Genomic DNA, 13459 nt, shown 5'->3' with positions numbered 1-13459 from the left:
AATCTTCCGTCTTTGCTGAGACCTCTCCTGCTCTGTCTCCACTGTGCCTGCCTGAGTTGTTCTCACTGAGCACTGCCTGTGCACGCAGAGAAAGTCTGTTCATCTTTTATATTTTTTAAAAACTAACATTTATGAGAATTTTATGGAGATACTTTTGTATGAGCTGTGGCTTTTCCTCGTTGCGAAGCGTTGGATAGCACATTCTGGAACATGTTCATGGGTCCCGGGTCTCTGTCACCACACCCAAGCACTGCTTCTCGGTGTCAGTGTACCCAGAGCACCACTATCATGTGTATCCTTATTTTTGTGTGTTTTTGAAAATCATTCCTTTTTTGAAGAAGAAAAATTTTCTGTTTATGAAGCAGTATAAATTAGATGCATTTCAAAACACGTTCCCTAAGACAATTGTTCAGATCATTTTTAAAGTGACTAAGGAATTTTAATGTCAACCAAGATAAAAGTTATACTGTACCCTATATTTTGCCCATAGTGCCATTAGTAGATTAGAGAGTAAAGTCACCTTTAACTTTACAAAGTTAACTTGTATATGTTCAGTTCTCAGTCGTTGGTTCTCTCAAAATCAAATGAATACAGAGGGAACTTGTCTGGCTGCTTTTGTTTCAACTGCAGGCAGTGGAGCAGAAGGACGCCGTGTGGCACTAAAATGAACTGTTGAGTGTTAACAGTTTTATACAGAGACTGAGCCATTTTGGATGACTCAAAATTTTATGAGAAAACATTTAATTGCTTATGCTGTTTTTAAGAGGAAATAAAATTACATACTGTTTAAATAAATGAATTTTTTTTTCTTTTAAGAAATTCTCTATAAGGTCTTGATCTTGAATCTGTCGTGGACCTTGTTTTTCCAAGGTTTTTTTATTTTGTTTGTTTAGTTTTAAATTGGTGGGTTTGTTTGTTGTTTTTGTTTGTTTGTTTTTGGGTTTTCTCTTTGTTCAAGTTGTGCTGGCACCAAACACATCCAGCTTGTAATCAACATGTAGACGTAGAACCAGTACATAACTTCTAGTAGCTTTTTGTTCTTCTTCCTCTGTCTTACTCGCTCTGTGTCTCTTTTGTAAAGTGTGAATATAAGATGTGTTGACTTGATTTTTCTTAAACACTGTGTTGGCAGTGTGCATCATGACAATTTCCAGTGAAGGTGAGCTGGAGCTGGTTGGACTGCTGGGACTGAGGAGGCCACTCTTCCTGTGACGTGCAGAGAGAAGCGCAGGTCCAGAGTGTGCTGTGAGGCACGGGGAGGAGCGCTTACACAGTTTGCATTTGTTAGTGGAAGATGTATTCCTGTCATGGAACCTGGAGCTAGAGTGCACTTGTTAGATGCTAAAGGTTTGAGCTTTACACAAAATGTTTCCTCTGTGTTTGTTACTGTCTACAATATATTTGCATCTGGGGACAGCATAGTGCGACACAGCAGTCTGCTATATCGTGAAAGTACTTGCTTTGCCTCTTTTGGGCATACTGCATTCTGTGGGTCCGCGTGAACATCTCTACCTTGTTTAGATAGTGATAAGTTGAACGGAGAGTGTAGATTTGTAAGTATAACCTTCAAAAGAAAAATATTTTGAATCTATAGAGAGTAAGTGTTCAAACCAAAATAGATCAATACTTTTTGTTAAGCAAGGTTTTATGTTTTGAATGCTTTCTGTCCAGAATAATTTCCAAGAACCTTTACTTCTTAAAAATGCATAAAACTAGTCTGTTTTTCATAATGTAGATTATTTTTTAAAAATTCTGTAATAAATACATGTAATGTTTTGCTATAATGTAATTTCAGTGTTCTTGCTGATGAGTACATCTAGGAGTGTTCTACAGAATGTTTAGAATACATTTCCTGTTCTAAAGATGAGAAGACGGGAGGCACGCAAATCTTTGTAAATCTTAGGAAGTACAGTTTACAGTATTGGTGGTAATTATTTATGCTTTGAGAATTTAAATAATGTTCATTGAAATTAATTTATGACATAGTATAAACTGAAGTTCTAGAAGTAAATTGTTGATTGCAACTTTAATAATCCCAGAACACAGGCAGAAACATCTCCAAGAATTTTGTTTAGTTTGTACGTTTATTTGATTTGGTGACAACCAGGAAAACTTACTTTGTATTAGCACTTTTAAACCTAAAGACATACTTAGATTGGGTAGGATGCACTTCCAAATCCGTAAACCTCTAAGATTCCATGTTCCTATAATAAAATTCATGGTTTAAAGGCCCACCTTTTCACTATTTAAACTACAGAACGCATTTGCATCATGACTATTACGTTTGTGGTCATGTCATAGGATAAAGCCAACCCAGCAAGACAGTTACAGGAGTTTGTCTTCCGATCAATCACAGTGTCCAGTACAGGTATCGCAGATAATTCAGAGAACAGAAGCAGGTGTCCTCCATTTGTAAGCAGTATTTTAAGATGTTCGCTTTGTTCCTTTTGGTTTCATAAATTTTAAAAACTGGTATGTTGATGTAGTGTCTAAAATAGAGTGGTCTTTATTCACAGTACATTGTGTTGTGTAATGCACTGGACTAACTCTTGTTTACCATTCATGGTACAAAACCCAGCGCACTATCTGCACTAAGCTCAAGAATGTCACATCTGCCTAGGCAGCTCTTTGATAAGGGTGATGAGAAAGTGAATCTACACCATACGGACTGGTGGTGACAAGGGCTTTTACTGTTCTTTCAGTGGAATCTTCTGGGTCAAATTGTAACTAGCTAGTATTATATTTATATACAGGGTCTCTTTTTCCTTACTGATGTATTTTCCTACTCATAGCCAACCAATAAATTCAATATCTGTTTCAAATATTTTACAAGTGTAATTTGTACAGCCATAGCACTGAGGCTTCCAAGAAGGTGTTAATCAGAAGACCATACACGTACAGTTCAGAGTCCTCTGGGACAGGTTATAGGTCACCCTTACAGGGGAGGAGTAAGTGGGGCAGGGGATGGAACAGTGATACCGTGTGAATACCTTTCCTCATTGGCTGTGTTATTGCCAAAGTTCAATTTTATTTTTAGGTTACAGATGGTCTTTCTGCATTTAGGGTTTTCGTTGTTGTTACCATATACCTCCTGATAAAAAATGGGTTCATGTTATGGAAGGGCATTGACATATATTTTAAATAAATGCTTTTAAATACAGTAGCAAACATTGTGTTGAGGTTATGATAATTATTAAAGGTCTTATTGTTACACCTCTAAATTTCATTGCATTAAAAAGATTTTGATTTCCCAAGTTTCCATAAGTGGGTTTATAATTAAAACACAAAACTTTGGTTTCCTATCCAGAAACTATACCATTCTATTTGTGTACTCAGGAGGCTGAGGTAGGAGGGTCATGGTTCTAGTTACCCATCTTAAAGAAAGAGAGGGACTAAGGACTGCTTCCATAAGCTTTGTATACATGCTGGAAAAGCAGTTTAAATCAGAAGGCTGTAGAGAAAACAATGCTGGGGTTTAGAGTAAGCATACATCACATAAATGTGAAGCTAGTATTTGCTAAAAGCAAGTAAGTGTAAAAGTTAAGTATACTTTGTAAATTCTCACTAGTTTTTTTTTTTTTTTTTTTTTTTTGAGGGAACACTTATCTAAAATATAAGCTGAAAATAATATTTAGTATAACATTTTCAGCTTGTAGGTGGGTCGCAGTGTTAATGTATACCAATCCTTTTTGGATTTAAATTTGTTTTAAGACAAGCTGTTAGAGACACTGTAGAGACCAGAGGCCCCGTGCTCCTGCCCGTGCCTCTCCTACTGCGCACTAGCGTTAAAGGAGTTCTCCACCACTCCTGGCTTTTATGGAGACAATTTTAATCTAACATATAAGTTTGTAAAAGACGGCTGTTTAGAACTTTTGGCAGATTTGGGGACTGTTTATAAGTACACTTGTTCCAAGTCAGGTTCTAAGTTCTGTAGTGAGTGTGACCTGGGTTTGTACCTGTGGAATGGGATACCCGCTGGGTAACGGTAATGACAAAACCCTCTCCAGACTATTCAGCACATTAACACTTCCAACCATGTAATCAAGGAGACATCAGTGTCCGTGTTTTCTCTGAGCTGCAAACTTAAGTCTACCCCATAGCTATTAAATTTACTTACTTGGGAGCTGTCGAGACACTTTTCTGTCAGCTGTGAACTAGGCAGAGTCCTTACTGCTCGTTCTGCCACTGTTCTCCAGTCTGCTAGCAAAGTGAGTCTAGTCCTCTGGGCTCAGGCTCAGAAGCCAGGAGTGGGGAAGACTCTGTCATTGATGCATCTTGATGAATAGAGGTTAAGCCATTTTTTCATTGGTGAATACTTATTTTGAGTTGCAGGTATTAGGCTTAGTTTGGGATTAGATTTACAGGTACAACCTCTACCTAATGCAGTAATTGCCACACATACACCCAGGAGCAACTGCTTGCATGTTGAGAGGTGGCCTTGTGGCTATATTTTAAAGGGCTGCGAACTTGTTTCCCAGATGAACAAAAGAAGTAATATTAGGGCTGGAGAGATGCCTCAGAGGTTAAGAGCACCGGCTGTTCTTCCAAAGGTCCTGAGTTCAAGTCCCAGCAACCACATGGTGGCTCACAACTATTTATGATGAGTACTGGTGTCCTCTTCTGGCGTGCAGGTGTACATGCAGGCAGAACAGTGTATACATAATCTTTTTTTTTCTTTAAGTTATATTGAAAAGCCTTTATGGACTGCCTGTTGCTATGATGGTTAAATCTGGTATATGATGTGGTCCAGGCTCATGGAGTGCACTAGTACAGCGGCTGGGACATGATAGTGCCTTTGGAACCTGAACCACATGGGGAATTTGAATTTGTTTTATGAGTTGTATAAAGAGCCACATGAGGATTTGAGTGGGGAGTAGTGTTGACAGATTTTTATTCCGGAAACATTGCTGTAAGCAGCACTGGAGGAAAGATGAAGAGAATGAGTGGCCAATAGCTCGCTTCAGTATGGTTCACTTGAAAGATGATGACACGTGCGTGCGCGCGCGCACACACACACAAGGGGGAGGGGGAGAGAATATGAAACTATGAGAATTAAACCTTTAAGCAAAACAAACAGAATAACCCTTTGGAGATCAAAGCAATCCAAGAATTTTAAATGCAGTTTCTTCTGGGAGGGCTTAGCTCTGTGCCTTTACTACCTGTGGCTTTTAAGCACTTCAAACCTGACTCTACAACAGGGCACCAAGAGATAAGTTTTGTTGCTTTTTGAAGCTTGAGGTTTTTTTGGGTTTTGTTTTTTAAGTAAAAAAATTTTTTTACGTGTGTATGTGAGAGCTTTTTGACATGGGTGCTGGAACCAAACAGACTCAAGTCTGAAAAAAGAGCAAATACTCTGAAGTGCTGTGCCGTTGGTCTGGCCCTTGGCTCATCCTTACAGGACTCCTTGAGTTGTGCAAGGTAGGGACCTACCATGTTGTTTATCTGTATTACACGTGAATGTCTCATTACTCTGTCAAAGAATTGAATTCTAGTCATGTATTGCTACTAGCCAAAGCATTATACAGTTGACTTGAGTGTGGACGGCATGGGAAATAATCTAGTACAGTACAAAGGAAGTAATAGCATAGTACTTCCTATGTATATTTGTATTAAGTCTCCTTTTAATTTACAAGCGTGGACAAATTAGAATTAGTTCTAATATAGAACTTGGGTGTTCAGAGCTATTACAACAGGAATAATGAAAACTGGGTGTGTCGCAAAAATCTCTGAATGAGTTGTATAGCAGAGTAAAAGGAAAAAAAAACTTTGTTGTATGAAAGGGAACAATTAAAGGCAGTAATGTGAACAGTGTTGGTATTTACCCCAAAATGCATATTATAGTATTTATTTCAGTGATCAAAAAATAGATGGTGCCAGGCGCTTTTAACCCCAGCACTCCCTGGGAGGCAGAGGCGGGCGGATCTCAAGAGTTGTAGGACAGCCTGGGCTACACAGAGAAACCCTGTTCCAGAAAAACAGCAAAAGACGGAGATGGCAACCATACAAAGTCCAACAGAAAGTTAAAACAAAGCAAAACAAAAAACCTTGGCTGTCCTGGACTCTTTGTAGACTAAGCTGGCCTCGAACTCACAGAGATCTGCCTGTCTCTGCCTCCAGAGTGCTGTGATTAAAGGTTTGCACCACCATACCCTGCGATTGGCCAGCTTTTTATAAAAAGGATTCACATTATTGCACTAAGAGAAAATGATACGTTGGGTTGGAAAATGATTTGGTAGGGATTTTTTTGGGGGGAGGAATGTGGCAACATTCATTTATGAAAAGGTTGAGTGTCTTATGAAAATGTAAGTTTTGCAGTTAGCCCAACAATTAATTATAAAGCACAAGACTTTCCTAGTTCCAATTGTCAGTTGATTGAAGGGCTGGAGAGATGGCTCAGCAGTTAGTGGCTCTTGCAGAGGACCTGGGTTTAGTTCCCAGCATCCACATGGCCGTTTTTAACTCCCATTCCAGGGAGACCAATGCTCTCCAAGGACGTTTGTTCCCACAGTGCACATGCTGACCAATTTACATTTTATCTTTAAAAAGATCTTAAGGTTTAAAAAAAAAAAATTTTTTTTTTTTTTAAATTCCTAACTCAAAATAGTAAGACTTGGCTGGGGAGAAGACTCAATGAGAAAGTTTGCTGCATAAACTTGAGGACCTCTTGAGTTGAGGTTCACAGCACCCGTGTTAAATATACACTGTCTACAGGATCTGCTTTAGGAATAAAAATACAAGTAGGTTGACAGCAGGCCAGTGGACTGGAGTCGACACTGGGGAAGTAGGTGAAGGAACGGTCATAGTCAGACGCTCAAGCGCTGGGCTGCCAACGCAGAAGCACCACCTGTTACTGAACAACAGCATGGCGGGACTCCATGTCAAAGCCAGAACAGGGTGGCATATGAGGTAGTAGGTAAATAGCTGATGAGTCAAAGAGATGGGAAAGCAGCATTCGCTCAAGGGAGGGAAAAGATACCATTGAAGCAGGGAACACAGAACAGCACATAGAGGGAAGTTACAATGTAAAGAAAGACACCAAGGAAGAACGTGATCTAATACCAGGACAGGCAAAAGCAAGGACTAGGAAGGACTGAAGAGTAAAACAATAACAGAATGAGGAACAGAAGACAAAATTACAATTTGTCTATGCTGGGTCTTTGGAAAGACGAGTGAGAGTCATGAGTCTACAGGTCAGAAGTGAAAAAAGTCAAGTTACTAAGTTTAGATACTAAAAGGACATTACTACCAGAAAAACTGGAATTTTGTAGAATGCCGTACACCGTCTCAAGGGGCGGAGGGCAGAGAAACTTAAAATATAGCGAGTAATGACACTGGGTTAGTAATGAAAAGTGCAAAACAAAAACTGAAAAGAGCTCAGGCCTAGGTGGCATTACTGGTAAATTCTAACAGATACTTAAGGACCAATGTTCATTCTTAAATTCTTGTATTTTGGAATTTTCAATTCTTTTAAGTATTTCTTAAAAGGATGTGTGTGTGAACTCCTCACCTCACTTAGGACTCCAACATTATCACCCTGATAACAGAATAGATGAAGTAGAGAGGTTATGAGCTGTACTGCAGGGAACCCAAACTCAGTTCCCAGTGCCCACGTCAAGTGAGCCACCTGTACCTCCCGCTCTGGGGCATCCAACCCTTCTGGCATTGGAGAATACCTGCACTCCTGTGGGTGCACACATAAACACACAATGAAAACTGGAGCAATGTTTAAGAGTATTGGCTGTTCTTATAAAGGACCTGAGTTCTAGTTTTAACACCAGCGCGGTAGGTAGCTCAGAGCTGGCTATAACTCCAGTTCTAGCAGGAGACCCAACACTTGGCCTTTCAAGGCTCCAGCCACATGTGTGGTGCAAACACTTAGAGGCATAAAATATAAATCCAAAAAACAGTGATATACCCCAAACACAAAAGTTCTAGAGTTTCAGCTTTTAAATACATTGTCTTTTTGTGATAACAATCCTACAACTAGCAAGGCATGGTAGAACACACCTTTCATCCCAGTATTCAGGAGGCAGAAGCAAGTAGGTCTTTGAGTTTGAGGCCAGACTGGTCTGAACAGTGAGTTCCAGGCCAGCCAAGGCTTCCTAGTGAGGCCCTGTCTCTAGCTACATCTAGGTTTTGTTAAAAACAAAAAGCTATTCCTTGGCTCAACATTTTCTGAAGACATCTCCCTCATCAAGCAGTTGCCTCTGTTGGATTCAGAAAGGCAAGATACCTTCTTTTATTTATTTTCAAAATAGTAAGTTTCCCTGCATCCTTTGGTGAGAGGTTATCTAATAAGCCACTTCTTGCCCAAGATGAAGAACATGGCATTTATACACACTGGCTAGTTGGTTTGTTTTAGCTACTACTATTAGCATTCAAAACTAACATCATCTATGGTCCATGTATCTTTGAGGTTGTCCTGGTAGTCATTGGTAACTTTATTGGGTATGAAAAGCTGTTTCCAGCCGGGCATGGTATCACACTCCTTTAATCCCAGTACTCAGGAGGCAGAGGCAGGCGGATCGCTGTGAGTTCGAGGCCAACTTGGTCTACAAAGTTGAGTCTAGGACTGCCAAGGGTACACAGAGAAACCGTGTCTGGAAAAACCAAAAAATAAACAATCAAAACAAAAGCTGTTTCCTACATGAGGCATGTACTTAACTATTCAAAGATCTTTGGTTCTTAAAGTAGGAAGTTGCATCTAGAGGCCAAAAATATATAAATCAGGAAGGAATGCTTTTAGCAACTGTCAGGTTCTGTGTCATTTCAGGGGACAGAAGTCAGAGTTGCCCCAAAGATAAAATACACCTGTGGTGGTTTGAAAGGAAAATGTTCCTATAGTCTTAGACATTTGAACACTTGCGCTGTTAGGGAAGGCTTATTAGAAAGCGTAGCCTTGTTGGAGGAAGTCTATCTCTGGGAACCAGCTTTGAAGTTTCAAAAACCTGTACTATTCTCTCTCCCTCTCCCTGCCCCACCATCCCTCTGTCTCTCTCTGTCTCTGTGTCTCTGTCTCTGTCTGTCTGTCTGTCTGTCTGTCTCTCTCTCTCTCTCTCTCTCTGTGTGTGTGTCTCTGTCTCTCTCTCTCTCTCTCACTCTCCCCTCTCTGTCTCTCTCTCTGTGTCCTTGTGAGCTCACAGCGGTTGCTCCAGCTGCTGCTTACTGCCACGCTGCTCCATCACTTAGGCCCCCGGAACTATAAGCTAAGTAAACCCTTCTATCGGTTGTCATGGCTGCAGTGTTTTATTACAGCAATAGAAAGGAATACGTTAAATGTTGATAGTTCTACTTTGGTTTTAATTTTGTATGGTTTTTCCTTAAAATTAATGGTCTTCAGTCAGTACCTCTCTTTAACTTGGCAGGAAAACATGGGTTTTAATGACACTAAATTGATTTAAACAAATAAATATCCCTTTATCCCTAGAAATGGGACTGGGATCTAATGCCTTGTGCATGGTAGGCCAGTCCTCTACCACTGAGCTATATTTCCAGCTTATGGTTAGTCATGTAACTTAGAATGTGCCACACATGGCCTTAATACAGTACACCATTGTGTAGGTTTAAACTGCTATCTCTTCCATAATATGGATAATTTGTGGCTATCTTTGGGAGCAAAATTAGGTTTACCTCTTAATGTTAAGTCTTAGAGATTGTCTTTTTAAAAAGAAAGCATTTAATTGGCTTCCATAATACTCTTGATTACAGTAGCAAATTAGCAAAATAAGATTTATGTAAGGAAATAAAGCTTTGCAGTTCTTAATTCTTCCTCCCATACTGTTTTAGTAGGTTTCTGTTACTGCCCGCCATTGATTAGATTTTTTTTTTTAAACAGAGACACCTTTCTTAAGCAGGACCTGACTCATCGTGATGAGTTCTCTGAGACACAGGCTTGTGTGCAGGAATTCTATTGGAGAAAGTGGAGAGATGGTGTAGCATTAGCGTTTGAAGGACAGAAACCGGGAGCCGGAGAGAGAGGTGGTTAATAGTGCTTGCTGCTGTTACACGGGACCTGAGTTCAGTTCCTAGCACCCACGTCAGGCAGCTCGCAGTCACCTGCACCTCCAGCCCTAAGAGATCAGATGCACTGGCATGCATGTGCATATACACCCACATAAACAAACACAAACCCTTTTTTAAAGGAAAAGGGGGAAGGTGAAATTGAGGCACCAGATTGGAGATGACACCTATGTGATTGGGAGCCATCCTCTAGAACGCTGCCCACACCCCTGAATTAACAGCAATCCTGTGGTGGTGTGGGGAGAGTTTAGGAATTAACATTGGGCAAAGGGGAAGCTAAGTGGTAGTGGGGTCATGGTCCTAAGTTGGCCCTATGGGAATGTGAAAAACCCTTCAGATTTGTTCCCTTTTGAAGCCAAGAGTCCAGGACTTTTAAGACCTAAACCAGAGAGCTGGTGACATAGAGATAGAACCTACATCAACCAGAATGCAGACTGCCTCTTGCTCTGTGTGGCTTTGTGGTCCTTTGAGAGTGGTTTGTTCCCAGAAAACAACTCAGCTAGGTGCTGTTGGTTGCCACCCTTCTCAAGAGCTATGGAGAGGGGAAAGGGTGGCATGCGGCAGCATCCAGTACAGCCCACCCCTTTCCCACCTTCTCAAGGCTGATTCGGGGGTCAGTCTCTTAATCAGATGAGGAGTATACTGGTTTCATTGCCCCAGGAGTCTGCAGGAGCTGTTTAAAGTCTCCTCTAAGCATTTCTCTCACTGTCCTGGAGGTTAGGGAGGAAAGCAGAGCACACCCACGCCCAGGTCCAGTGAGTTGCTGTAGTGCACAGGGTCCCCATGGCAACCCTGGGCATGGTTATCAGACAATCTACAGTCTGGATGTATTACTAATAAGAAGTTATCCAAGGACATGTGTCGGGGTGTGCCCACCCACTTCACTAGAGATGGAAAACAAATCATCTTATATCAGACCAGTGACTTCCACAGACTCATACCCCTTGGCGACCATAGGTGCGATGCATTTAAAATAAGATTCAAGCCTCATCTTAGTCCAGGTGGCCTTCTCCTGTACTCTAATCCATGAACTCATCACCTCCCCAAGGTGGAAAGTTTAAATCCTTATTTCTAAAACAGAAATCGAGAAATCCCAGCTCTATGTTTAACTGTAAAAGATCCAAGTAGCTTCAAAGTCTGTCTCTGTCTCTCTGTCTCTCTCTCTCACACACACACACACACACTTTTGGCTTCCTATTGGGATTGGCTTTGAGGCAAGAAGACATCAAGTGCAAAGCTGCTGGAGCCCTCTTTATTAAGGTAAAGGAAAGGTGTAAGCAGCAGGCTTTCCAGCTCCCATGGAAGAATAACGTCTTGTCAGGCAGAATTGGTCTATATTCACCTCAACCGAATGCTGTCAGGGACCCCTGGAAAAGAAGCCAAGCGTGATCGTGCTCTGCACTGCTACCAAGGATTGCTGGGGAGAGGACCTGACACCTGAGGTTACTCAAGACTGGAAGGCATAGCTGTTGGTTCTCAGGAGGATCCCTGTGAAGCCTATGGGGGAGGATCCCTGTGAAGCCTATGGGGGAGGGGACCCTAAGCCAAGTGTCACAGCCTGCTGGCAGTTAGTCGTGAAAGGTATACCCTGAAGAACTCCTTGGACTCCTCACATTTTAGTTAGGCTATGGCTTGCTGGAGCAGGTCAGGAAGCAAGGGCTCTGTGATGCAGCCTGTGCTGTCTGTATGATGGTGAAGGTGTCTGGGGAGGGGTACCCACACAGGAAGGAATAGTCATGCAAGGAGCCCACATACCAGCAGTGACTTCACAGCCCCTACAGCCTCAGGGCCCAGCTCAGTGACACACTTTCTGGAACCCTCTATGAGAGGACCCACTGGGATGCCCAGGCTGGCTAGGATGAACCTCAGGATTCTCAAGTGGCTTAGTGGTGGGCTAGGCACAGCCCCGGCCACAGCCTCTGCAGCTGGGGCAAGGGCAGCCACGGGTTGTGCTGCAGCTTTGTCCGAGTTCATGAAGAAAGCGACACCTGCCAACGCAAAGAGAGAACTTAAGGCCTTCTCGAGGGTTCTGAAGACCCAGCTCCTCCAGGGAGGGCACCCAAGGGAGACTTTACAGGCACCCACCTACTTCCTGATTGATGGTTGCCCTGTTTCAAGGGAGACACCAACAGAAGTGAGGAAAGATGACCACGCAGAGAGCCCAGGGAGAACAGAGAAAGCCATAGGAGATGGGTTCCTAAAGTTGGGGACATTCAGACTGTACCTTGGTGATTGAAGGGACATTAACCAGGTTGAGAATAGATGGGATGGGTGTTCTCAAGCCAGGCCTGGCCTTTGAATCAGCCATCAGGCTGGCGGGAGAAGAGAAGTTCAGGGTGGGTAGGTATGTGAGAGGCAGCTTGAAGGCTCCGTGGGGTTGACAGCAGGCTTGGAAGGCCACAGGAAAAAGAGGAAACCCTCAAAGGAATGAACAGAGGAGCATCTGGGTTCCTTTGTAGACATCTCTGCTAGAAGAGCAACTGTCAGCAGCCTGGTGCAGAAGAGTTGGGGCCTAAAGTGTGGACTAGGGGCTAGGAAAGAGCAGGTACCATTGACAGGTCCCTCCATAGGAGATGCTAAGCCCCGAGGAAACTCACCAGAATCACCGAGCAGAGCCACACAGAACACTAGCAAGGTGGCGATAAGCTTCATGGTGGAATGAGTCTCGGAAGATGCTTCTGGTACCCAAGACACTCTTCCTGGAGCCTGGTCCCCGGTGGCTTCATATATCCAGGAGTGGAACCTCACCCTCCTGAGAAATGTGGTGTTTGCTCAGCTAATAGGCAGAACTGCAGCCAACTTCCTCCTCTGGCCAGCAGACCCTGCGAGGATTAATTGCACATCCCACCTCAGTCCTAGGGATTTCCTCTTGGCAGGGTCTCCTGAACTCAAGTGCTGGCCCTTTCTTCCTGAAAACAGGAACCCAGGATGTGCTTTGTCTCCGTGGGGTCCACCCAGGCCTACACCTTAATACTGTGGTCTGACCTCACCTCAACATCACTGTAGCACAGGCCTGGGGACCCATGCCTTGGTGGGAACAGGCTCCCTAAGGGCGAGGGAAGGCCTAAATGATGCCATTCTGGGGGCTGGAAGCCCAGAGAGCATGGTGTGAAGCACCAAGTCCCAGGGACCCCAGACCTCTCAATGAGCTCTTGGTCCCTGGTCCCACACTACAGCAATGTCACACAACAACATATGTTCCCAGCTCCTGCCGGTATGGGAGCACCAGTGAGACTGGTCCAGAAATGCCTTGTAGCTGGGCAACCGGTCCTTACTCTTGATTACCTCCTTACCCGGGCTACAGGTAGTTGCTGGTGCAAAGATAAATAAATGAATTAAATAAATGGTCTGGGACCCTTGTCTGTCTTTGAAGTCACCCTCAAAGGTGGCAGATGAGCTTGGTATATTTCAGAGTTTCTTTAAAAGCCCTTTCTTGTCT

General features: G+C 42.8%; 1 protein-coding gene across 1 annotated transcript; it reads right to left on the bottom strand.

The window, feature by feature from the left end:
• Nucleotides 1-11268: 11268 nt before the first annotated feature.
• Nucleotides 11269-12734, bottom strand: Scgb3a1 (secretoglobin family 3A member 1). The gene is made up of 3 exons (XM_051167674.1): nucleotides 12618-12734; nucleotides 11776-12008; nucleotides 11269-11387 (listed from the first exon to the last, which is right to left on the bottom strand). Exons 1-3 carry the CDS (start codon nucleotides 12670-12672, stop codon nucleotides 11364-11366), a joined length of 312 nt encoding a protein of 103 aa, XP_051023631.1. The 5' UTR covers nucleotides 12673-12734; the 3' UTR covers nucleotides 11269-11363.
• Between the last annotated feature and the right edge of the window lie 725 nt (nucleotides 12735-13459).

This window comes from Acomys russatus, chromosome 25, assembly GCF_903995435.1.
Source record: "Acomys russatus chromosome 25, mAcoRus1.1, whole genome shotgun sequence".
Classification (NCBI taxonomy): Eukaryota; Metazoa; Chordata; class Mammalia; order Rodentia; family Muridae; genus Acomys; species Acomys russatus.
The sequence above is the reverse complement of the archived record's forward strand: the minus strand, read 5'-3'. Positions and strand labels throughout refer to the sequence as shown.

Coding starts and splice junctions, on each gene's coding strand:
- Scgb3a1 (XM_051167674.1), bottom strand. CDS start 12,672: ATGAAGCTTATCGCCACCTTGCTAGTGTTCTGTGTGGCTCTGCTCGGT. Junction 12,009..12,617: donor GGCTCTGCTCGGTGATTCTG/GTGAGTTTCCTC, acceptor TTGCGTTGGCAG/GTGTCGCTTTCTTCATGAAC. Junction 11,388..11,775: donor GGGCTGTGAAGTCACTGCTG/GTATGTGGGCTC, acceptor CTTCTTTTCCAG/GGGTCCCTGACAGCATTCGG.